The sequence below is a fragment of the Brienomyrus brachyistius genome, chromosome 15, assembly GCF_023856365.1.
Source record: "Brienomyrus brachyistius isolate T26 chromosome 15, BBRACH_0.4, whole genome shotgun sequence".
Classification (NCBI taxonomy): Eukaryota; Metazoa; Chordata; class Actinopteri; order Osteoglossiformes; family Mormyridae; genus Brienomyrus; species Brienomyrus brachyistius.
The window spans coordinates 8182892-8210051 of record NC_064547.1 but is presented as its reverse complement, the minus strand read 5'-3'; the positions used below and the strand labels follow the sequence as shown (position 1 = coordinate 8210051).

The window sequence follows — 27160 nt, the reverse complement described above, 5'->3', positions numbered from 1 at the left end:
AATTGGATTACCTTAGGTTTTTCCTTCCATTTCAAAGTATTTTTTGATTTTCCTTGTCAATACAAACTCCTTAAATTTTAATTAAGTTGTATATTTATAACAAGAAGTACTGGGATTTACACTTGTGGTGTTTTCGATGTTTATATATCTGTCAAGGAAGACTTAGAGTTTATTTTTACAATAACTTTAAGTAGTGAAGTAGCTGTATACTCCGTTGTACAATTTAAAGATGAAATATCTTTCATAATATGACATGCTGAATTTGAAAGGTATGTTTCTATTATTTAACAGAATCCTAGAGTGCATAATATAATGGACAATTGAAACAGACAGAAGTAAACAGAATCAAAATCTGGATCAAAAAACATTTCTGTATCAAAAAAAGCTTAATGTTTTAATATGGAAGCCAAACCACTTTGACGTTCATGCCCCAAACATCACTTCTGATAACAGAACTGGCGTATTTAACTGGCTGATTCCCTGCATCTGAGAATGGTTTGCATAGTGAGCCTAAACTCAGGTGAATAGCAGTGTAAATGTGTGGCCTTCTTGGCCGGTGCCACATGCCCTGTGTAAAAGAGAGCACTCTCCACAGGAGCACTATAAAGCCAAAAGAGCCCAGCCTATGCTTTGTCCTGTGCTCAGGTCTCAATGCAGTGGAAGCTGGCTCTTTAACAAACAGGATCCTAACATGTGAGGGCTGCTTAACAAGGTATTTAAAACGCTCTCACACAAGGAATTTATCACTGCCTGGTGTAACCCTAAGTACATACACTATACGGACAAAAGTACTGGGGCACACCTTTTAATCACTGAATTCCGGTGTTTCGTTCAGACCCATTGCCACAGGTGTATAAAATGAAGCACCTAACCATGCAGTCAGGTCTACAAACATTTGTGACTGAATGGGTCATTCTGAAGAGCTCAGTGAATTCAAGTGTTGTATTTGACGCTACCTTTGCAATAAGTCAGTTTGTGAAATTTCTTGATTTTCCACGCTTAACTGTAACTGGTATAATTATGAAGCGGAAGCATTTAGAAATAACAGAAATTCAGCCATGAAGTGGCCGGCCATGTAAAGTAACAGAGGGGCTGCGGAGTGCTGAGACTCATAGTGTGTAAAAGTCACTCAGTTGACTCAGTAATTGTAGAGTCACAGACTTCCTCTGGCATTAACCCCAGCCAAAACTGCGCGCCAGCAGCTTCAAGATTTGGGCTTCCGTGGCCAAGCAGCTGCATGCGAGCCTCACATCACCAAGAGCAATGCCAAGCATCAGACGGAGTGGCGTAAAGCACACCGCCACTGGACTCTGGAGCAGTGGAAACATGCTTTGTGGAGTGATGAATTACGCTTCTCTGTCTGGCAGTCTGATGGATGAGTCTGGACTTGGCGGATGCCAAGAGAACGTTACCTGCCTGACTGCATTGTGCTGACTGTAAAATTGGGTGGAGGATGGATAATGGTATGGGGTTGTTTTTCAGGGGATGGGTTAGGCCCCTTATTTACAGTGAAGGGAACATTTAATACTTCAGCATACCAAGACATTTTGGGCAATTCTATGCTTCCAAATTTTTGGGACCAGTGTGGGGAAGGTCCTTTTCTGTTCCAGCATGACTGTGCCCCAGTGCAGAAGGCAAGGTCCCTAAAAACGTATATGGGTGAGTCTGGTGTGGAAGAATGTGACTCACTCACACAGAGCTCTGACCACAACCTTACTGAACTGCAAGCCAGGCCTTTACATTCAACATCAGTATCTGACCTCAGAAATGCTCTTCTGGGTGAGTGGGCAAAAATTCCCACAGACACACTCCAAAATCTTGTGGAAAGCCACCCCAGAAGAGTGGCAGCTGTTATAGCTTAAACGGTGGACAAACTTCAGATGATGCCTATGGATTTTGAATGGGATGTCATAAAAATTCTTGTAGATGTAATTTCCAGGACTTTTGTCCATATAGTGTATGTGCGAAATTTCACATTAGAGTTTATAGAGTCACCACACCTGGGCAGGTTCAAGTTTAAACATGCTACCCTAATTTTGTTTTAACAATATTAAAGCATACGCTTAGCAGTTTTCTCAGTGAAGAGACACCCATCCATCTTATTTAAGCATCTTCCAACAGGTTTTCTAACTTTGTTCATAAAAGTCCAAAATCTGTCCATGCACATTCTCCAGATATCATTTTAATAATATGTGTGTGTGTGTGTGTGTGTAAAGAAAGGTAAACAGTATTCTTTTTGAAACCTTTAATAATGAAAATGCATCATGGAAATTAAAATAAGACTCAGACACTAAATTTATATATATATTTCTTAAATAATTTAATTGCAAAAGGATCTTTTAAAAATATTTCTACAAGAATGCATCTTTTCCACTTGTGTTTGTCTTCAACATTAAATACATTTCAATGTTTTCAAAGAGAAAAAAATTGCATCTCTAAATGTTCTTTATCCTTTACTATACAGGTACAGTACTCAACATTTTTCCTTTCTGGCATCGTGTATGATGAGGGACTAGAAAATAAACATTTTCACTGTATTCCTTACAATATTTCTTTCAGTAACAGAAAAAAAAACTATGTAAAAGTAATAATGTGAAAATAATGGGACAGACAGATATTTTGGACACAAACCAGCCTATAATCAAAGAAAGACTCTTGCCACAGGAGGGAAATTTGATATCAGTTCATAATACCAGCACCTTTATCTGCTATCCACAAACTCCTTCATCATTCGTTTGCAAGCACCCAAGAAAATAACTTTGAGTCTGTATAGCCCACAGTTACACAAAACAAAGGTTCAACAGGTTTCATAGCCATTGGATGAAAGACTAGAAAGCATTTCTCAATCTGTTGTATAAACAGAAAAAAAAGTAGCAAGATGTACAATTTTTTACACATTTTAAAAATTTCAAGAAAATTGTTTATCTGACTTATTTTAAAGTCTGATGTAACTGTTTCTTATTCCTCATAAAAGATTAAACACAAGTTTTTTTATTAATTTTTTTTTAGATTTTGTTTTTGTATTCATTTTTGAGGTCTACCGAACCATAAAAATAAACTAATAATATTTTTGCTAAAAATGGGCAGATTCTGCACATTGTAGCTTAGGAATAGAATCCTGCGCTTCATTTTCACTTGGCAAATCATTTGCATCACATTTGTTTTGCAGCGCAAATGTCCATTAGTTGTGTTGGAAAAATAAGAAATATTTAGCTTACATCTTTAGGATCATATTCCGCAGCTCATACCAACCATAAAAACATTTTTTTGCTCACGCTGACCTGGATGATTTTCCATGATCGGATAGCAAGGGATGACAGTTTTGTAGAACTTCTCCTTGTAATATCAAATATGAATTTTGTTGAAATAGGACAATGGCTGTTTGATTGGTTAAAATTTGTGTCATTTGTTTTTGCCTTATGAGCACGATAAAATCAGAGTACCTTTTATTAGGATACCTTATATTTGGGGTTTTTAAAATTGTTTTTTTTTCTTCAAAATATATAAGAATATCCTTAAGTTATATAACTCTATATAATTCTTCTATAAAATCACATCAGGAGAAACTGGTCACTGCTCATTTTGTCATAGTCACCCCCCCCCCCAGAAAAAAAAAAAAAAAAAAAGATTTTGAGCACAGTTCAGCACAGGAGGAGGAACACGGGAAAGCAGATTATCTTTCTCTCCATTGTATTGACTTCAAAATGTGATATTACACCTTTTAAAAATATATATCATATATATTTCAGTAAAAACAGATACAAGATGCTGTAAGATCATAACTGTTATTGTCAGACCTTTGCTGTGCTGCGTTTTGTATTCATAATGTTAATATTTTGGTTTTATTTAAATTTGTAAGTAAACAATGCTTATTCAATCTAACTTATAATTACAGGGTGCAATTTCAGTGGGTTAGTAAGCCCTTTCATGTGATTCAAGTAATGGTATGATGGTTTATCTGAACTGGGAAATGAAGAATCTAATTAGTTCGGGAGTACAAAGGTTTTGCATAATGTGGTTAAAGTCCCACGGAAAGTTAAGAAACTTAGGGATCGTGAAGAAAGGAGTTAGACGGGAACAATATATTCTTATGAAACCTGTAAGAAAGTACTATGATAATGCAGAATATCATCGGTGTCTGTTAATCCAAAAAACAATTACGGATCTTGCTGAACAGCCATACTGGCCGAGCCAGAGGAAGCTGTTGTTCGCTTCCTCTCCCTCTGCATGCTGTACTGTCCATGTCAGGCAGCTGTTATCTTTCTTTTGTTCCATCTTTCATGTTTGAAGCTAAACCTGTAAACATCAGACAGGCTGCCTACCGCTCTAATCGGCCCAAGACAGAATGAAACCGGGCGATTGCAACCGGGCAAAAAATAAGACCGATATCCGCGGGCCAGCAATCCGTCTCTGGCTGTAAATATATTCCTGCAAGTGCTGAATTCCTTGCTGCGTTAATCACTTTGACAAGCTTGGGCCAGGGGGTAGCTGATGAGTCAAAAACTGCACTTGGCTGCCACAAGGCCGAGGGGCGTTAGGCTACGCAAAGGGCTTGAGCTCTGGAATTTTCCGTAGTTTAGCGGGATGCTGCTCTGCTGCCACAAACACTTCCTATATCAAGTACCTAGATCTACAAGGGCGGTTCTCAAATGGCAAACTGGACAGAGCTGAAAAGTAACAGCGTCCAGGAACGGCGTATCTATGCACCTGTTACCAGACTTTCAGGGGAACAAAAGCGTACTGCTAAGTGCTTTACTGCAATACGCTCCTTATGTTCTCTTAAGCATAGTAGATACTGGCTGAAGTGGATTTGCATCTAACCTAATAAAGATGAGTTACACTGTAACATCCTCCGCATAGTTTTCCTCGTACTTATAGAGCCAGAGTTGGGATATTCAGTAGCTGCAAGGTCTTTGCTCTTATGGAAGCTGTTTTTGCTGCCCCTCCCCAGACACACTAACATGCAACCAAACCCTCCCCCAAACTTATCTCGCTGATTTTTCCTCCAGTCGACACATCAATGGCATCTCATTTAAAATAATAATAATAATAATAATAATAATAAAGTTCAGCTTTTTATATATACCTATTTTAGTTGCATGTTATTTATCTATTTAGTTACAAAATGTGAACAGGCTGTTTTGGACAAACAGAAATATGAAAAGAACTTAAGGTAATTTTCTTCTGTTTACTGAAAAGGGAAGAAACGAATGCACTGGTAATACAATTGAACAAACAAAGAACTGAATTTTGTAAATCCTTGTAATTGAAGAAAACTGTATCTCCGTTTGAAATCAGTCCATAAACAATGTGTATACACTTGAGAACTTGCTTGACTTTGGATCCAATAAGCATGTTTATAATGGAATAATGGTTCAATGACGATCACGGAAATAGGACTTCCTTATCACGACGGAATTCATGCAGGTATTTAGTTTGAATGCCTATATGAAGCTGTATTGCACAGTATTTCTCTGCAAACCGTTACACTCTCACATAAGAATGACAGAGGGGCCTGGTCAACATATTTGTGACGCACCATCCTCAACTCCCAGAAGTGCACCCAGTCCTGGTGGAGGGAACGTGACCCCGTGAAACACACTGAAGCGACTGGCCGCCTTAGAGGAAAACTCTCCCAGGAAAACAAAGAAAAAAAGCTGGGTCAAGTTTCCCGAAGCTCTCTTAACGCTACGTCGTTCGTAAATTTACTTTTAACCTAGAACTTACATCAACGTAGTGTTAAGAAGGCTTTGGGAGACTCACCCCTGGTAAACAAACAAGCAAACTGCATGTACATCACTAAGAAAAAAGCCTGTGAGGTTCCAAACCAACCTTAGCTTTGTCTTCATGGATTGTTCCGCTCTGTGGCAAGTCCAGCTAACATGCTCTCCTGCAATGACTGAGCAAACGAGTCCATTTCCACACCCTTTTGTTGCTCTGGCATGTCACCTATAAATATAGCATCTTCAATATGAAGATGGGAATATACACAAAAAATTTGCTACTAATGGAGAGTTTTTTGGTTTCTGTTCTTGCCTTGCAAACCATCAGAATCAGGGAAGCGTGCTTGCTCCTTTTTCTTTCTTCGAATTGCATTTAGTGTGATCCATATGTGGTCTCTGTCTGATGGATTGGGAAACCTGGGGGGGACGTGGGTGGGGGTTATCAGTGGAAGCCGTACAGATCAGGGAATCGGAGACGTTGCTGCCAACTGCACAGATCACACAAATCACACGCATGCAAACGGCACCCCCAGCCAGACCCCGGGAGGCACGCGTGGGATGTGAGTTCCAAAAAAATTTAGAAAAGAATCATAATAAATGTCCATCAGGTGGAAATGCAGTACTAACATAAAAAACAGGAAGTGTGGGGAAATGTCTGAGGCACTGCAAGCCAGTTTTCTGATTGGCAGAGACGGTCAGGCAGCTGGGGTTTCCCATTGGTTCTCTCCAGGACAGTCCCTCCCCCTTATTTCTCAGACTTGGACTGGAAGTGTTTGGTTCATCTGTAGCCTCATGTCCTGAATGCTGCCCAAAATTTTCTTTTGGTGGCCTGCCAATGTTACTCCTATCCGCAGGAGGTCCCTAAAGAGAGAGAGAGAGAGAGAGAGAGAGAGGAGATGGATGTCAGAGAAATCCCTGCAACGCTCAAGCCCATCAGCAAAAACCGAGTTTTCTGATGAAGACAGAGTTCAGTTGGGGAACAGAAGTGTACGCATATAAACACAGCCACATTTTACTCCTCAGAGTTACCTCGGACAGAATTCATATGAAGAGGTTTCTGGGAAATGCTGAAATATCTTGCAATTTGTCAAGAATGTATCTTGTGCTTATGTGTTGGTATAGTGCTGGAGCACTTAAAAAAAAATAAGAAAAAAAAACACACACACACACACAGGAGTGACATTTGCACATAGTTCTGTTTGTTTTTCCCAGCAGATAACAGGTGAGCAAATGAACAGTGGCGTCTGGGAGAGTGATTAAGCCTGTGAGGTCCTCAGACAGTGGGCCTGCCTCTCCCGGCACAGGCTACCACTGGGATTTCACATGGATCTCTCTCATATTTCCCCTATTCTGCTTTGTCACCCAGTACTGGGGGATGAGATAATAAATGAAGAACATTAGCAGAATTACCAGGCATTTAGAACCACAGAAACCAGCTCACACGCTGCACCTGTTAGCCTGTGAAATTGAAATAAATTGCTCTACTCCATCTCCAATCCTCGAACCAATAAGGCTGATGTATTTATTACCATTACATCCAATTCATTATTTGATCCTAAATGAACTCCTTATGTTCCTTTTTTGCATTTCCAATTCATAACAAGAATGATTTTTTTGTTTCCAAGATTATTTTGTTCATACCTCTTTTCATTTCCTTTGTTTTTGTTTATATCAATTGTATACGAGGGTGTTTTCAGTTGTTAATAAAAGTGCCTTGTCAAAAATCACAAGGATAAGATGATCTGTTAGTGATCTGGTAAGAAGCAGTTTAATCTTTAGCATACAGGCACCATTTTCTCCAGAGAAAGCACCAGTATGGATACACTTTAAATTAGTAAATGTGCAAACATTCTTCAGATTTAGTCACATTTCTCAAGAGGGAATGTTTTAATGAGGATTTTCTGCTAAACCAGTTGTAAAAAACCAGCTTGTACAACATATTACTGATTCCATTCTACGCAAAATTTCTTCACAAGGGAACAGCAACAGGGGGCCACTTGCTACTTGAAATTCTAACCTTCAGAGAAAAAGTCCCGCTTCCCGCTTACTACGCTACCTACTTCCTCCTTAGCATGAATATCAGAACCTCAAAAACATTCCATATTCCACCTCTCAACCAGACAACAGGCTTTCAAGCCAATTACAAACCTACTTCCATATTATACGATTTTTATCTATCTTTGTTTCTCCTGAGTATGCAGCAGTGCTGCCCAAAACATCACCCGCCAGTTGCACTCACTCTGCAGTAATTTGTGCCACTAAATCAAAGGAGGTGAAGCCGGCGTTAATGAAGTTGTCACGGTAACGGCTCATCTTGATGGCGTCCAGCCAATCGCCCACAGTGGTGAAGGTTGTAAAGTCTGGGATGCAATGGTCAAGCAAGGGCTGGGAGACCCTATGGTGGGAGAAAGAGACAGAGAGAGAAAGATAGATGGAGAATGAGAGAAGGTATTAGAACAAAGTTGTCCCCACCATAGAACCTTAACCCCCCACGCCTTGTTCGTTCTGCCAATCTGTAGAATCACTGATTACATACGTACACTTCCACTAGGGGCATTGGACTGGACAGACAAACAGATGGCTTTTCACTTACAGGGAAGCCAGTGCATTAGAATAAGTATTCAATCCAATTTCATCTACTGAAGAAAGGGAACTTAAATAGACCTAAGTAATTATCCACATCATTATACAGCTTAATGAAAAGAAGAAGGAAAAAACAGCATGAAAAATAGTAAATAATGGGCCTGCAGAGAGAGGGTAAGTGGGAGGGAAGGAGTGAGAGAGAAAGGGCACTACTGTACTTCCTCTCTGCTCTGTTGGTCCTGGTTGCCTTTTGATGGCATTATATTAAAAATTAGGCTTAAAAAAGGTTAATAATACTATACAGAAGCTCTATTGTAGAGCGGGGTATAGAACGATGGGGGGTTTTATGTTCTTTTTTTTAAATTTTTTTAATAACCCTGCTTTTTTGAAGATATGGCACTCAGGTACAAGGCTGTCAGAAAAGGACCCTTAATGAATCATTGTCACGGTTGCCTTAAGTTATGCTTTGAAGAACTGGTTCTCTGCTGAAAGGACAGCTTGCAGTCGCCCATGGACAGGCGCCGATTAGCACAGAGTCTGTCGTGAGTTTTGACCCTACCAGCAAACACCGCCGATGTCACATTTCCCATAGGGCTGGAAGATAAGAGCAAATATACCTCTAGGTCTCATAAAACGTAAATGTGGCCGGTTACATGCATTAACTGTGTTGCTATAGTGATAAGTTCACACCTGTTCCCATACCACTCTGCCCTCATGATATAAAGGGACCCTTGTCCACACATACGGCAGTTAATCGCTCATTGCTTCGGAGTAGGTACACTCACTGCTTAAGTCTCACTAGTTAATTAAAAGTGCTCACATCTGTTTTCCCCCTCTTAATACAGCTTATTAACCTTTACTCAGTGATGCAAAGGAAATCCTAAATATCCCCTTTTGTCCGAAATATTTCCCTGTCACAATCGACTAACTCATCCCCGAGACGATAAAGGTTCTTTATGCCATGTTGCTTTGGGGTCATAATGATGTTAAGTTCGCACTAAATTTAGATCAGAGACTGATGATGATGAATTTAATTTTGGCTCCTTTACCGCTCAACAGTATAGATTATACGACCCTGTGACCCTAACTTGGAGAACCGGTTAGAAGATGGATGGATGGATGGATGGATAAAAAGGTCATACATAAGATGTATTTCTCCACTGATGAAGGACCTCTCACTATCATGGACTCCTCAGTGTAGATACACTGAACATCTGCAAAGCTTTTGATGATAAGTTACCCTACACCTATTTTAGACAACGCTAAGTACAAGCGAGGACGTTGCTACATATATGAATGGGAAATGATACACTTGGATGTATTTATTCATTTTGACCATCAAAGAGTACAGAATTTTTACTTAACATCTGTTACCATTTATGTGCAAATAACAGCCCACCTGTGCAGCTACTGTACATGGTATGAAACAAATCCATAGGGAGACAGGAATACATTTTATAAAATCAAGTGACAGCTAGTTGAAGTATAGTTTGCTTATTAAAAGGCTTCTAAGAAATAGGTGTCAACATCTGCCTTCAGCTATAATGTGATACAGAGATACAGTAATCTCTCAGGATTGCGTTATATCGTGTTGCCTATGTCTGTGCTGTACCCATGTGTTGCTTGTGATTCGCTGTGATTCACGAAACGCTTATTGTGCTGGACGTGTTCGGTCCTGTCTCGCTCACCCTGCCTGCGTGCTGTTGACCACCTTCAGGCTGGCCGCGTTGCGGATGAGCTTGTCCAGTGTGTTCACAATCTGCGAGAATTTGGGCCTGAGATTCCTCTCTTTCACCCAGCAGTCCAACATCAGCTGATGGAGCGCGGTCGGGCAGTCCATAGGCGGCGGCAGTCGATAATCCTGCTCCACGGCATTGATCACCTGGGGGAGACAGGACAAAGTCGACGATTGAGATTCATGAGGGGATGAAAGAAATTACTGCAAAACTGCAGGTGAACACATGTCTCACTCACATCCTGATTGCTCATGTCCCAGTACGGACGTTCACCATATGACATCACTTCCCACATCACGATTCCGTAACTCCACACGTCACTGGCTGAGGTGAACTTCCTGTAAGAAATGGCCTCGGGTGCCGTCCAGCGAATTGGAATCTTTCCCCCCTGCACACGCAAACATACTGTCAGAAGCAGAGCTACATACAAGCAGTGGTAATGCTATTCAAAAGTACGCATAAATTGTGCTTAGGTACAAGGGAAAAAGGAAACTGACCAGTGAGCTTGTGTAGGTGGGGTCTGTGGTGTTGTCCTCCAAAAACCGGGACAGGCCAAAGTCAGACACCTTGCACACTAAGTTGCTGTTGACCAGAATATTGCGGGCAGCAAGGTCTCGATGGACATAGTTCATGTCAGACAGGTACTTCATCCCAGCTGCAATGCCCCTCAGCATCCCCACCAGCTGGATCACGGTGAACTGCCCATCGTTCATCTAAGAAGGAAACCCGAAGCTCATAAAACACACTCATCCAATCCAGAGATCTCTGTCCTTTACTCTCTCCTACTCCCAGTCATTACTCGCTTAATATTCCTGTGAGGCACTGATTTATTGTTGAACTCCCCTTTAAATGTCAGAGAAAGAGAGCGTGTTTGTCAGAGCCATATAGCAGTAGGGATAGGGCCTTGTTAAATAGAGTAAAATATGGGCAAACTGCTTCTATATTGTTGTATGGATTCAAAACCAGACTAGAATGCAGGTATGTTATTATCCCCATGGTGAAACAAGGTACTTTTTATATACCCCATCTTGCTCTCCTCAGCCAGACAGCGTTCATAGACTGTGGTTTATGTTGATGAGAAGTTGCAGTGGCAGTAATATTTAGAGCTGATTCTTGAAAACTGTGATTGGCTTATGACAAAAATATCTGTTCAGAGCTTTCTTGAGACATGAGATGAAGAAGGGGGTTTGTGACTGCAGGCTGTAGGTCGTCTTACTCTGAGAAATGAGTCCAGCGCACCGTTCTCCATAAACTCTGTGACAATCATGACCGGCCGGCTCTTGGTGACCACTCCCTCCAGGCGGATGATGTTGGGATGATCGAACTGGCCCATGATGCTGGCCTCGCTCAGGAAGTCCCGCCTCTGCCGCTCCGTGTAGCCCGCCTTCAGCGTCTTGATGGCCACGATAATTTCCCGACGGCCAGGCTGCTTGAGTCGGCCACGGCAGACTTCTCCAAACTCTCCTGAGAGAGAAGAACGTGGCAAAAAAAAAGAGAAAGGGGAAAGTGGAGGGGAAAGAGTGGAGGAGAGTGAGGGAAAAAATTAAAGGGAAAGTCACTGGTTAGAACTAAGGAGCAAGGGGCTGTGAGGTCAGCTAGAGCCAGCTGGCGGGCAGGATGCAGGGGTGGGCTGGGCTATAGTGCAAATAAAACATGGAAGACGTAGCTGAGGGCGTGAAGTTAAAGCGGGGGAGAAGGAGGGATGAAGGGGTGGATGTTGTTAGGCATCGGAGGGGAAGATGGAGGGAGAGGTATTACGGGGCGGGGACAGGAGCTTGGCAGTTCTACGGGGATTCGGTCTGGAGCCTACGTGGATGCATATGTGCAGGTAAGGAGGCAGAAAATAGGCAGGAAGAGAGGAGGAGAGGGTGGATTTGTCACTAAAGGTACGCCTAGGAGTCTAAAGGTACTAGGGGCAGCAGTTGATGTTAGATGAGCAAGGGGGCAAGTTGCATTTGCCTTCCATTCCTTCTCAAATCTTCACGGACAGCGGTGGCTGGTGCTGGGATACCGCAATCCTGCAGCTTCTAACAACCACTACCATATTACCAGGATGTAGATTAATACAGACCGCAGTCTGCTCCACAAAAGGGGATGGATGTAAGCTTAAGTGCAAATGAAATATCCAATTAGGTCAACTAGACATAATGTTAACCTTGGAGATACAGTGGTACATTCTGTTCTGAAGGTAAGTCAGTGTTTCCCAATCTGGTCCTCGAGGGCCCACAGATAGTCCATGTTTTTGCCCCCCTCCCAGGGAGATTGCAAAAATGTGAACTGTCTGGCAGGGAGCTAGGAGGGAGCAAAACATGGACCGACAGGGGGTCCCCAAGGAAACACCGGTATAAGTAACATGAGACAGGTGCTGAACTGGAATTCTGAAGATGCCGACAACTCCCAGAGTCATAACAGTGAGAGGGTGGCTAAAGGTCTATGAAATGATGGAGTGACCTTCTAATGTTATGGCCTGAAAGTGTCTAGTTGTCCTCACACTAACGCTGAGGACCTCGCATGGGTTACCTGCCCCGATGACCTCCTCGATCTTCACACAGGAGATGTCAATTTCTTTGGCAAACTCGCGGACAGCTTCATTTGGATCCTCATAGGTAAATGGGTCAATGTAAACCTTCATTCCAGGAGTAACTGTGCAGAACGCAAAGCAATACATTGAACCCTGATCATTGAGAGAAATATATCAAGCAGGCTTTGTCCTACATGCTTATCTAGTTACTAACCAAGTTAACCCAATTACGTATCCTCATGACAAAGCGAAACATCAGAATATGGATCAAGACATTTAAACGTGCGTAATGAAGATGAGGATAACTTACTATACTGCTGTAATTTCTCTGTATACTCAGACTCCGAGCCATTGCGTTGCTTCCTGCAGTAAGAACACACAGATTCAATCACATGATCATTATTCTTAAATTTCCATGACAGCTATTGTATTTAGTATTTAGTATATTAGCTATTTAGTATTGAAAAATACATTTTTCAATACTAAAAATGCTTTCTGTCTTAAACACCCTAACTACTGAGATTGAGAAGGTCACGAAGCAAATGATGTCATAAAACCGGTGTTTGACAGTAACTTAAAATAAGTGACTGAAAGGGTTTCCATAAGTAAGACCTCAAACAATGAACGTGACAATGAATCTTAACTGTTCTGTTTAACCCACTCCACTGTACACTCTCAAATGCTGCAGTTTATTTTATTTTCCCCCCATTTAATATTTCTTTCTTCAGTACCGGTCTATTAATGGAAGGGAGGGGCGGGGGAGTAAGGGCTGCTGAAATTAGATGTTAATGCGGTTCTTTTGTTGTCTAACCAGTAACCGGGGCAATAATACCCGCTGGTAATTTACATCTCATTTACAATTCAAATGCAGTTCCAGAATATGCCAAGGCCTCTGTTTCACAAACACACTACGAAACAGAAACACAGTGGAATGATGAAAGAAAATTAAAGTGTGGGAGAAGGTTACTTAATCTGAAGCAAAGAAGCAATCATTTCCAGTAGGGTGCTTGATGTGCACTGCATCGGCAAAAGCCAGGTGGCTGCCAAAGGGAGACCCCGTGGACAGCGTTCCCAAGCACAGTGCCGAGCGCGAGTGAGAAGCCCATCGGGCTATAACGAGTTCAAAATGCTTATTTAAATCCTTAAGATCTTCCTAGGAACAAGTCACCTTCAACTTGCTGTTACTGGTGTTACTACAGCTTTGTTGAAGAACAGTCACGCTACCTCAACAACAATTATATTCGTTTACAATTTTGGTTATGGTTTTTTTCCAGAAGGCTATTCATAGAAATTACCCATGTAGATCTGAGGGTTTTCAGAGGAATCGCCTTAAGGGGACAATAGCAATTTCCCTTCTGGGTCATCTAGATGTCTGCCATTTCAGCCACAAGATTCCGGCTTCACTTTGTTGCACATAAACTATGTGATACTCTCACGTACACATGACGTAATGGTTTTCCTGACGGCCACTGACGAACGGACAGTTTCAAACTGACATGAAACTTGCAGAGACTGTGTCAAATGAGACTGTATGAAACTGCTACGGATGCTGCATGAGAGAGAGCAACGTGCAGCTCTGCTCAAATTTAAACCTTAGCAATGGTCCAGATATACTGTAGCTGATTCAAAGCCATGTATAATATACAATTAATGAGAGCAGGACTGTTAAGGGAGTTCATCTGGCATGTGTTAAAAACATCAAGATGTGAAATTTTAAAAATTGATTTCAGATATATACAGAAGGCATTTTAATATGGTGCCCTGTACTTCAGGCTTGCCCTGGAGAAACTAATCAGAGCAATCTCAGTGCCTAAAAAGGGACAAAAACTCAAAGGTGTATTTAAGTGTATTTGGAATTAATAAAAATGCATGCATGTTCGATTTGAGGAAAAGATTTTAATATGAAACCGGTAATTTGGATGGGGAAAAAAAAAACTTCTGAATTAATGAATGTCCCTTAGATGCAGGGTCTTCGGAGGTCCTCACCTCAAGCAAACAATGGCGATGACAACAACGGCAATGATGAAGACCAGACCGGCGGTGGCAGAGCCCACGATGAGGGGCAGCTGTTCTTGCAGGGACTTTTCCGGGTCCCCTGAGGTTACAGAAGGGATGAAAGGGGTCATTGACTGCAAAGAGAACTAACAAAAACCATGCATCTGTGGCAGCCAGTTCCACTGATCTTTAAGATGGAAAGCCCCAATATGCACATTCTGTTGTATAATATCTTGCTATTTGTTTGCTGTGGATCTCTTTGAAGGCTCATAATACTTAATCATACATTCTGAGCTGCTCCAGGTTTTAGGGGTCTTTGGCAAAGGTTCTCTCCCCACTGAATTCCATCATGGAGGTGCTTATAGGCGATCTCGTACGCATACAGCGATAACATACCGTGATGCAAAATTTAAAATTGCGCAAGTTGTACATTGTTAACGTAATCTCCTATCTATGACCTGGATAGCTCCCTCGACACATTTGGAACCTGTTATTAGCTGAAAAAAACAAGAACTATAAAGACTGCATACATAGAATATTGTTATTTTAAGTATAATGCCGTTTCCAGAAACAGGGAGGGCGTTGATGGGGAACTCACTCTGCAAGTTGGTGCTGAAATCCGCCGGGCTGCTGTAGCGGCCATAACCGGCAACGGTTCGTGCTCGGACCTGCACGATGTACGGCGTTCCTGCTTTCAGGCCCTCTATCCTGGCAGAGCTGCGCTGCGCAGTCATCGTGTGCGCAATGGCCTCTCCCTGGTCCTGGAGCAAGAGAGACAACAGTCATACACCCCTTCCCCTGCTACGATACTCGACGAGAATTTCTCCGCAGTTAATTTGCAACTTTAGCGCTATTCAAATGCAGATATGGCAATCATTTCTCCTCTAAAATGTAAATCTCCTGTCAGTTTTCTCCCAGTGTTTTGGATTTATTCTTCAAAGGTTGAGAGAGGGAGAGCAAAGAGACAAAACCTTTAACAAAACCTGTCAAAAAATATTCTCTGAAAAGAACAAAATGAATCCATAAAAGACAAAAACTGATACAATAAAATTATCAGCATTGTTTTGTATTGTCGCTCACCTTCTCGCGGTACTTGATCTCATAATCCAAGATAATCCCATTGGGTTTTTCTGGAGGCAACCAGGATAAACTCATGGTGCTGGCTGTAGCCCCCATCAGGTGAACAGTAGGTACTGCAGATGGTGCTGTCATAACAGATAATACACAAACAAACAAACAAACAAATAATGAATGAATGAATGAATGTATAAATAGATAAGCAGATAAGCCTTCAGCATTACCACGTTACACAAGTGTTCCAGTTACCATTCCATATTTGGATTCCTATTCATCAGAAAATATAAGAATCTCATCAGAAGATAACGGGCAAATTTAATTATAGACTGAATTTTTTACTACTTCTCTTTTTCTTCGTAGAAAGTGATTCTCACACACATCCTGTCATGTATTCCCCTTCACTGCCATTCTTATCTGAGAAATACTTAAATCGGTTCTCCCACAAAAGTAAAGATGTTTTCCTATATCCGTTTTATGTTCTGCCGTGTAGAAGTTCTCCCTCTGTTTTTCAGGTCTGTGCCATCTTCTCCCTCCAGCGCCATGTTTTTTTTAAAGGATCCTTAATTCCTACGCATGTGTCTTTGATCCTTTTCTTGTAGCTCTTTATTCTTATGATCCACACCCCCCCCCCCTTCCCTACTCAAACTAAAATTCCCATTTAAAACTGCACCACCTCAATTCTCTTCTCCTCCGTGTTGTCTCCCTAAAGACAATGCATTCTGGGCCGATCTCCTAGTAATCCCAGCCCAAGGATTAAGGGGCCTGTTTCATCTTAGGTACCGTGTAGCCATGGTGGCCCAACTCTGCAGAGCCTTTATTTGTTTTTGTTCTTAAAAGGTGAATGAATATTCTAGGACACCCTGGGAGAATCTTCAGAATAATCTTATTGCAGTGCAAGCACTGCACCCCTCTGACCCAGTGTTTAGATGGAGTTTGGGCCGCCCCTGACCTCACGACTAACCCTCTTTATTGGGCCTGCAGAGCAAACAGGACGCTTTGTCTGAAATTTAGCAGTGGAGATGGGTGATCCGAAGAGTGTCTGAGCCAGTGGTGGAGGAAAAGCAGGCCTAATGCGTAGTCGCATGTCCTACGGACATATCAGATATCTGGTGTAATGTAAAGAAGAGGTGAAACTGTAATCCCTGGTTGCTGAGATGGAAGCAGAAGCCCATACAGGGAGGCCAGATGGGCCGAGTGCTGTGCACTAACTCCAGCATATTATGTGTTTCTGCTATACTGTGAGGGTATCAATTTAAAGCCTACCGTAGGCCATTCATTTTATCATGGGGCAAACAAAAGGCAAGAGAGGCCCTGACATGCAAGGACTCTGGGCGTGTTGATGCGTATCGGATTACCGGAATACCCACCGGCCTGGTTGGTGGTGATGTTGACGGCGGAAAAGTGCGGGGGGTACGGGCTCTTGTTCGACACGCCGTTGACGGCCTGGATCTCGAAGCAGTACTGCGTGTGGGCTTGCAGGTTGCGGACGGCCACGCGCCGCTGTGTCAGGCCCAGGTGGCGCGGGGAGATGTCCACGTTGTCGTCGCATCGTGTGCACGCACCATGCTCGGGCAGACATTTCTTGCAGATGATGTTGTAGAGCAGGTCGTCGCGGCTGCCTGAATCTCGAGGCTCGCTCCATTCCAGCAGCAAAGATGTTTCGTTTACGCTGGAGATGACGCTGCGTGGGGCCGAGGGCACAGCTACCAGCGGCAGATGACAGCAGTTAGGGTATTTAACGCAACAACAGGCTTCCTTCGTTAACACATTAATTAGTTTGCCCCTGCTACCTTCCCACAGATCGAAACACCACAATTACTAAACCTCATACTGTGCGCTGATTATATGAGACAGATTTAATATTATATGCTACATAGAGTACTATGCAAAAGTCTCAGGCAGTCAGAGGGAATGTTTGAAGCACAGAACAGCTTACAACGAAAAACACAACTTAACGTTAGAAAGTATGACTATCACGAGTAACAAAACTAACGAGAATTTCTTCTTTTCTCCAAAAAGTCGCTGACAACTTGTGGGATGTCTAGATGAACGCCGCTTCAGTTCCCAAACCTCTCCTCAGGGGCACCTCGGCCGTTCCATAGGCTTGTTAAATTTCACCACCCACTCACTTAATTAATTGAATTAGTTTTTAAAAGGTCAGTGAGGTATTGATTAGCCATCCGAGGTGTGCCAGTGGTCGGCTCAAAAAACACACCGGTGGATTGGAGGCTTGAGGCAAATTCTGGCGCGACTTTAGCAGAGGTTTTGAAACGGCTGAGGTGACAGACTTTGACAGACATAATATTATAGTTTTCCACCAACATTAAGACCATTTGAACATTTTTTTCGACTGCCTAAAACTTCGGCACAGTTCTGTATTTAGCATAACAGCTTTTACTCTGTTCTTATCACAGGTTATACGTCAGCTACGGCGTTTATACTGGGAGGCCAGTAGCTGTAAGATTGGATCTGTTTTTACCCTAAATTATGGGAGGAAAGTTGCTGGAAGGGTGATGGCAGAAATAAAGGAATTCTTTATCCAATTACCAAGACTGTATCTCCTGGAGCTCCGTGAAAGATTCACACAAAGTACAAAGAAACCTAAAGCGCTGAAGACATTATTTTCCTTTTTTTGATGTAGTTACATCGAACCAATAAAGTCTTCAGTTTTACTGCAGAGACAAAATGATGGCTGAAAATGATGCTGATCACGTTCTGTGTGTGTTCACCGCAAAAAAAATGGTCTTTCAAATTGAAGATAAACTGTTTCTGTCTTGAAAATATCTAATAACATTCAACCAATGGATGCGTTCCTGAAGTGCGAGAGCCTCCAAGAGTTCAGGAGACCAATGGCCTTTCCGTATGCTAATCAGCTGAGGGGGGTGAATGCTGCTTCCACTGATGGGGAGCCGATCACACGGATATAACGTGGTGCTTACTGGTGCAGGCAGAGTCGGGGGAGTCGTTGTCGGCACGGTAGTAACCACTGCGGCAGGAACAGATGTTGGAGGCCCCTGAGCTGGTGCGACTGTTGGGGGGACAGGGAGAGCAGAAGTCCTCTCCTTGTCTCGACTTGAAGGTTCCAGGACTGCAAGCTAAACAGAAGAAGAAAAGATATTTTCCATTATAAACCAAGGATGCTAGTTTTAACGAATCCCCTTGCTCTTCATTTGTTTTACCCTTTGTGTTTGGGTGTTTTTAATGAGTTTGTCTTTCAGGGTAAACAAAAAGACCAGGCAAACATAAAAGAAAATGATGCAAAATTGCATGCAGACCCTCGCATACTCCCAATAAATGCAGGAGCGCTGTAATACACATGCCAAATGCCACCAGGATGCCCCAGCCGCACCAAACTGCTGTCACGCCAGGAAAATCACACTTTCCCTGAATGCATTAGAACACCAAAAAGACGATCCACTTCAGTCGCTTCAAAAGCCAATCCTTCTCCGAGGAGTTATACAAAGGAAATCATCATTTATATTGCAGTCGCTAGAACAGCTTGGAATTTTCAATAAACTTGCAGTACAAAAACATGACACAACTTCCTGGAAATGAGCAGCAAACTTTTCCATCACTTTTCCAAGTCCAGAGCCTTACTTGCTAAATTTAACAACCGATAAGAGTGCATGTCAAACCAACTCCATATATGTTTTATATACATGAGACCTGCAGGAGGCCACAAGTTGTCTATTAAAAGTTGAGTGTAAATTGAGGGAGCACACGGTATTGCTGTAAACAAGGCAAGGCATTTTCTGAAGGAGAGAAAGTGCTGATCATTCCGTTTTAAGAAGGGGAAAGTCAGCCGTTTCCTTTCATCCTTGCTCTCCTTCAACATCCACTCCTGATAGAGTGAGAGAGAAAAAGAGACGGATAAAGGACTGAAAATGCAAATCCTGCAGGCTCTTTTTCGCAGATCTCTCTCTCCCTCTAGCCTCTTGTATAGTGCGTCAGACTTAAGGAGCAGATTAGAATTTTTGCTGAACCTGGAGGTGAGGGACATATTGTGGCGATGGTGCTTTGGCGCAGGGAATCGGGAGCAGGGAAAAAGGCCTCATTGATTAATATTCATGTGGATGTCTTCACACTGTGCTGACAGGGTATTAATGAGTTTGACGGCCTTCGGATTGAGTCAGAAAAGCGCGACGATGGAGATTTCCCCCCCCCTCCCCCGCCTTCGTTTCCGGGACGGCCTGACTCGAGCGCTTTTTATCAGAGGGACCGTAACCTTGGCCTGCCGTGAGCAAACAAATAGGTCTGATCTATAAAATGAAAAAATGGGGGGGGGGGGGGTGTCCTCCTTTGCACCTCCACTATAGCAGGACAGGCATTCAAATTCAGGCAAACTGCCGCAAGAGGACTCAGTGTGTTTCCTTCTGTACCTCCTGCATGCTTTGTGTGCCCTTCATCCGCGTTTTCCATCCTATGTAAAACGGCCCAGCCCAGGGAGAGAGTAATCACACTCCTTTCCCTTTGCAACTTTCCGTTTTACCATCTCAGGCTTGCCCTCCCCAAGGCCTTGCGCCCGCCACACAAATGACATTTGCCCTCCTTCTCATCCCCATCATCCTTATTATGTATCATGTCTTGAAAGTTTTGTTTTCCTTTTTTTTATTTTCTTTACATCATCCAATGTCAGCCTGGTTCTTCAGACACAGATGAGAGCACAGATGGTGGGCCAACCAATGGCAGACTCTGCATTGAAATGGTAGACTGGTGAAGCTACCATGCCATAGAATATAAGCATACTTCAGACAACAGAATGACAAAAAAACCTATAAAACACTATATATGATCAGTTGCTATGCTGATTGTAATAAACAACAATGATTCTTACATCAGCAATTCTTTTTGAACTGAACTGAAGTTTATAGTGTGGTAATAATTTACAGTAGCATCTTAGCATAAATATACTATGTCAGCTATTATATCTATTTTGACAGACTGACATTGCATACTGGATGTACCCCAGTTCTGTGCGCTGTGTGCTATAGGCATAAGACCCCCCCGACCCAGACTAGATTAAGCGACTGGAAGATGGATAGATGGGAGGATGAATGATTTTTTTCTATATGTTTGTCTACCTGAAAATATGACGAATAATAAATTGGCTAGTTATTCTAATGGATGATGTGTTAACACTTTATGCAAATCCTCGTATGCAAGCTGATCTGACAATGAAATATATATATATATATATATATATATATATATATATATACACTACTTAAACACCAGTTAAGGCGTTTATATATATATATATATATATATATATATATATATATATATATATATATATATATATAAACACATTCTTCATGTTGCAGTGTATTGCAGACTGAATAGATTGTAGTAAAGATTGGTAAATAGCTCACCTTGGCATTGAGTGTCCTTTATGGCAGGCTCAAACCCAGCTGCGCAGGTGCAAGCCCCCACCGGAACCATCCATTCTCCGTCTCCGTTGCAGTACAGCTTGAGAGGAACGGACACTTCGAGCGCGTTGGGAACACAGACTCCGGGGGCGATCACCAAAGAGGTGGCTTCTGCCCCCGTGGCCGTCTCCGGGAACACGGCGAAGTTGGCGATGGTGGTGGAGCACTTCTTGTAGAACACACGGACGGAGATGAGGGACATGCAGGCCCCCAGATCCTGGAAGGCCAGGTAGAACCCCGCCTTGGAGAGTGGTCCAAAACTGCGGACCTTGGTGTTGACACGGCCGGATTCCAACATAGAGAAGCTCTCATCGGGGGCGATGGTGTCCACCTTGACGTATGGGTTCTCCATCCAGAATGGACTGGTGGCCGTCGCTGAGTCCGAGTCCGACTCATAGTAGAAGAGGTTGAAGGTCTCCTTGCAGGAGCCTGGGATGTTGGGGATGCTGTTGCAGTCACGCACGGTGAACTTCATTTCCACGTAGACTCGCAGCACATCCTTGCGCGGGATGAAGTTGCTGCGCAGCCAGTTGTTCTGGTTCAGTTCCCGCACGTTGCACACCTGGTACGTCCTGATGGGGTTCATGGCGTCGTCATATCCACTGACCTCCTCCCACTGAGAGGAGAAAGGAAACGCAGCTAAAGTCTATGTCGTGACTGGGCTTCGAGGTAGATGGTATATAAAGCAAAACGCTTAGTAAAACCTAGTAATACCTAGTAAAACTGCATGTTGAAGCAGAACACACGGTAATACATTAAGTACAGCTAGCTGCGTTTCCTGCTAACGCAAGTGTTAGAGTCACACAATTGCTTCTTAAGTAGAGTAATTGTATAATTAGAAAGTATTATGTTCAGGACAGCACTGCAAAATGTGTTAAGTACTTATGGTAACTGCACTTAATTTACATGCCGATTTTTGAAAAATATAGCAATGGTACCGAATGCCACAGAAGACAAGCAGATGATAGCTTTACCCCAGTCTGAACAGCTGCCCAGATACCAATCACCAATTATATTTCTGTTATGGGATATCCGCTACGCTCGCACTGCAGAAGCTAGTGGGCGAAATGTATTGCTTATTCTCTCTATTGTAATTTGCGTTTAAAAGGGTTGAAAATCAAACAATTGAACAAATAAATGAACGCGAGTTAAGCAAATGAGTCAGGTGAATGGATAAGCTCTGGATATGCATTTGTCTCAGTGTTTAATTGTTGTTATTATCAATCTATTAGTCACACACGTCCATTCGGTGCAAATGCAATGCACAAAATATGCATCCAATATATGTCAAAAGCTAAGAATAAGAAATTAATTAACTTCACAAAACAGCAGTTCATACAACAACAGTATACAACTTAAACAGGTCATTCAGGCTAAGCAGACAGTATGTGAATAAAACCAATGGTATTCAGAGAGTTTATTTAAGCATTGCTTAGCGTAGCATATATATACAGACTGCAGGCAAATTGAAATTTTACTTTAATTTAATTACAGTTACTTTAGATGTGTAGTTAAAGTGATAAATGGCATGTAGGCTTAATCAGAGGTGTTGTGCAGCGTGGGTTAGATGCTCGCGGGACGGCGCTATCCCGGCGAATTACTTTCACAAAACTGTTACGCTCGTGAAGTGGAGGAGATGAAATGATTTAATTCATGCATGATGCAACACCGGGATCTGCTTGGCGAAGGAACTGTATTTAAAAACGCAACAGTATGTTCCCACATCCAGTAAGATGCCCAATTAACCAGCCAAACTGAAAATTATACTTTCAAATACTGCAGGATAATGATGGTGTAACTGCAGGTGGGGGAAGGTTTGTCCAGTGACTGGTGTCGAGGACAAACAGGTCTAAAACCCAATTAATTTCTGAGGTGTTTGTGTGTGTGTGTGTGTGTGTGTGTGTAAATATGTCAGAATAAGTCACATATATAAGTCCAAATGGACATTTCTATGCCCAAATGGCATTAAACTACTGTCTATAATTGTCATCCACACTCCTTAGAAATCCCAAGGGCTGTTGCCAGTATCAAATAAGACCTTTATTTCCCGGAAACAAATGGTTCTCCTTGCTCCTCCTCCTCCATCTGTTACCTGCTACCTCTTTTTGAAGATGGGGGGAGAAAAATAAGGCGTGCAACCGAGGCGACAAGAACAAAACCCTGGATCATGTCTGTTCATTTCAGGCTGTTCCATTTGATCGCGCTACGTCTGTTTGTCTAGGTAAGTCAGAAGTGCGGTACTTCATCACCGAGGAGAGGGAATCATTTTCTGCTGATGTCTTGACAGACACAATTCTGATGCAGGTCTTATTTAATCTTCGTTAAACACATTGTTTCTTTGGGTGCTTTGATTTTTACTGTTCATTGCTGAATAACCAGATGCACTGAAATAGCAGTACAACAAGCACAACACCTACTGACGTTATCAACAGAACTTGTATAATACAAAAATAACTGTGAAGTTAGAAAAAAAATGGGAATTAAAGGAACCGAGAAGAATGATTTTAAATTAGTGGAGTACAAACTTAAATGAAAAAGACAAAGAAACAAATGAAAATTGACACCCAATGTCTGATACACAGAGGTTAGAGTTTTGGTGATGTGTTAATTTGACAACACATATCAAGTTTTGATACCATGTGTAAAATTGGTGGGGTGGGTGGGGACACAGGTTCTAGGTGTGAATATTATCAGTCACATCCCCTGGACCTGCACTTTATTGGGGGATGGGGGGGGGGTGCAAAAAGAGGACCAGGAGGCACCCGGCCAGGTGCCAGGAGGCATGGAAAGTGTGGACTGGTAACAGCTGCAGTGGGATGGTGAGACCCCCAGCAGGCGGGTGTTGGGATGGAATGGGAAGACTGGAATGTAAGCGCAATAAAGGGGGTGGCTTTAAAGTGTGTGTGTGTGTGTGTGGGGGGGGGTGTTGTATGTATAGCCATTGTTGTAGGCAGGGGTGCTGTAAGGGGGGGGGGGAGGGTTAGGATGATTCCAAGGGCCCCTAAGTGACAGGGGCCCTAAAAATTTTGGAAAATAATTGAACTGGTGTGGACTGGGGGGCCCGATATGATGTGCTTTCATGGGGCCCAAAATCTTTAACAATGGCCCTGGTTGTAGTTACACAGAGGAGCAGAATACATGCTTGGGAAAGGGCAGAGAGAGAAGAAGAATCTGTGTTTATTAAAATATGGAGTAGCTTGTGCTTATTTTCCCAGATCGTGGACAGGAATAAGTTAAAAATCAGAACTATAATCCTCTAATTGGGCACAGGGGTATTTCTGAGAGTATTTTTAAAAGTTTATTTATTTTTTTTTTTACAAAAATCAAACCGCATTTTTAAGTTTAAGGCTGCGTTAATCTGAGTTTTGAAAACACACCACCAAACACGTATAGCTCCAAACGCACTTACTCACCCCCGTCTCAGGATGCGCTGTCCAGGCCAGTTCTGTCGTGGCCCATTTTGTGTCCATTAATGTTTCTGCAAGACAACAGGAAGAGAAGCGTTACTGCAGCTGCCGTTTCTCCACCGTCTCCTCATGCATGGTGAGCTCACTGTGAAGAGAACAGGAGACGCTGACACAGAAACCGGCGTGTTCTGATATCCCCAGAGACGGATAACCTGGCTGGTCAGAACTGATCTGTAGTGCAACGATTCCCATCCTCATGACCCAAATATTTTGAATCTACCTTTTATTGCAAAAAATGTGAGGGGAAGCCGTATTGTCAGAGGGGAATTCTCTGTTCTGTTACTAAATCTGAGCCCCTGAAATCCTTATCTGAATAACCTGGAAACAACAACGACCACTTTTGCTGGCAGACAGCTGAAAAAAAATAACAGGACATCACTGTGGGTGTTCTGGCAGGCATTGTTAACATTTTATTGAAATGCTAGTTAAGAGATTAATTAGAGGTGTCATCGCTGCCTGAAATGCAGCATGACTGTCACTGACAAACTACTGCCTCTATCCTCAGGGGTAGCAATTAGAATATAAGGAGAATGAAATGTAAATGTTATAGATAACTATATATTTGAAAAATAAGGCAAGTAATTAAAGAGCACACAAGCAAGGTTCTATGCAATCAAACAGTCCTCAGTTTACATACACATAGAAAATCACTGTACTTATGCGTATTCCTCAGTCAGAAAATATAATGATTATATATATATATATATATATATCCGTACTCCTGTACGCACCTTCTACTTAACAGGTATGTGTTATGTAACAGTTGTTATACTGACAAAGCTGGCATTACGGTTGGATCATTTCAGGATGTCAGTAAGTTTGCATGTGTTGTTGTACTGCTGTTTGGATTGACGCTGTCACTCTTGATAGCGACGTGTGATTTCTCTACTCTGCGTGCCGACACATAAAATCAATTTTTTATGCAGAAATTAAACTGACAGCGTCTGAACCCTCACATACAGCGGTGAGAGTAACACCGCGAGTGTACGCTTGTCTACATGCCCGCTCAGCTAAAAGCAGAACTTTTTAGACCGGGCCGAGTAACCCCCCGCCTCCACATTTCCACGTCGTTCTGCTTTGTTTGTGCTTTTGTAATGCTCCTGAAAACGGGCAAAGCTGTGCATTGTACGGCTGGTGTGTGCATTTAGATGAGGAGGCAGTATCGGGTGAATGAAGCCGGGCCCAGGACACAGCGTGTGATGACCCCCCCCCGTCACCCCCACCCAAAGCCCAGCCATAAACTGAGCAGAGGGGTGAGGGTCTATTCAAACCATAATACAGAACAGCAGACTGCTTATTGTGAAGAGCAGTAACCATCCTGTGTGTGTGTGTGTGTGGGGGGGGGGGGTGTATATTACACAAGTGTCCTCCGGGTCAGGTTCTGGACCCCCCTCATGACCCTGATCAGAACAAGGGGTTACACGAAATGGATGGATGGATGGATGGACCAAATGTACCCATAATGTAATAAAAACCAGATATTTTGACCTTGTGGGGACATTTTTTTGGTCCCTATGAGTGGAAACTCAATTGTGAATGCAATCAAAAAAACTAAAAGTGACAAAAGCCTTGTATTTTGTTTGGTTACTTATGGTTAAGGTTAGGGCTGGGTAGGGGTTAAGGTTGCTATTGTTGGGATTAGGTTTTTACCTATAGAAATGAATGGATAGTCCCCACAAAGATATGAATACAAACATGTGTGTGTGCTTGTGTGTGGGGGTGTGTGTGTGTGTGTGTGCTTATGGAACAGAAATAAAAACAGATAAGATTCACTCTTTGGGGTACAGGAAGCTATAGAGGAAACAGGACGCGGAAAAAGCCCCATAAACTAGAGTATGATTGTTAACAATGCACACGTAGGCACCTCATAGTATGTAAAGGACGCTCACCCACTCTGGTCACATAGGGGAAAAAGGGTCCAGTCCAATCACATATCTGAAAGCGCTTAGTTACAGAACATTTTCTGCTACCTACAAAATATGCAACAACATTACTGTTTCTCTCTGGCTTCAGAGAGAAACAGTGTTCAGCTTCATTTTACGACATGAATTACATATCTGCAGCGACTGACTGCGGTCACAGAATTCTGTGTGTAATATCTTGACTTGTGACAGCTTTCAAAATATTGATATTATTTGATTTGCTTTAATAATCAGCTGCATTTAAGGTCAAAGGAAGACGGGGAGATAAGCTTTATCGAGTCACAAATGCACAGGTCCCTGACACATGGATTAGCAAGTTTTTTTCTTTATTCTGACACATAGATTTAACGCACCTAGACACACAAACGGTCCATCATGCAAGCAAATACTGCATAATCCTATAATGATGGGGTACAATTGATAAAAGGGAGACAGGCTCACCAATTCCCAACAAAATAAGCTGGAGTAACACGCACACTCTCTCTCTCCCTCACACACACACACTCACACACCTTTTACTGTGCCCTGGGTTAAGTCCGATTTTTTTTCTCTCCTTTTGTTCAAACAACCTAACCTAAGAAGAGAGAAAAAGAGCCATTATTTGAGTGAAAGAATGCTTGCTTGTTTTAGACCCTGGCTGCGAGGGCACACAGAGCAGACAGGTGAAGGATTACAAGGGATTTTTCCAGAGCTTCTTTTGGCTTTCA

The 27160-nt window shown here is 42.5% G+C and overlaps 1 protein-coding gene across 2 annotated transcripts in view; it reads right to left on the bottom strand.

Moving 5' to 3' along the window:
• Window positions 1-2295: 2295 nt before the first annotated feature.
• LOC125708413 (ephrin type-B receptor 3-like) overlaps window positions 2296-27160 on the bottom strand; it is a 45379-nt gene continuing 20514 nt past the window's right edge. The window contains exons 2-16 of one of the 2 annotated variants that reach the window (XM_048975912.1): window positions 24478-24542; window positions 21008-21680; window positions 18575-18730; window positions 17003-17338; window positions 15639-15763; window positions 15157-15319; window positions 14550-14658; window positions 12874-12926; window positions 12563-12685; window positions 11259-11506; window positions 10540-10755; window positions 10281-10430; window positions 9995-10188; window positions 7963-8118; window positions 2296-6584 (exon numbers count right to left, since the gene is read on the bottom strand). In XM_048975912.1, the coding sequence (XP_048831869.1) occupies window positions 6476-6584; window positions 7963-8118; window positions 9995-10188; window positions 10281-10430; window positions 10540-10755; window positions 11259-11506; window positions 12563-12685; window positions 12874-12926; window positions 14550-14658; window positions 15157-15319; window positions 15639-15763; window positions 17003-17338; window positions 18575-18730; window positions 21008-21680; window positions 24478-24542 (2876 nt within the window). In that variant the 3' untranslated portion in view covers window positions 2296-6475. The remainder of the gene's footprint in view (window positions 6585-7962; window positions 8119-9994; window positions 10189-10280; window positions 10431-10539; window positions 10756-11258; window positions 11507-12562; window positions 12686-12873; window positions 12927-14549; window positions 14659-15156; window positions 15320-15638; window positions 15764-17002; window positions 17339-18574; window positions 18731-21007; window positions 21681-24477; window positions 24543-27160) is intronic. The other variant, XM_048975913.1, reaches the window with a different exon arrangement.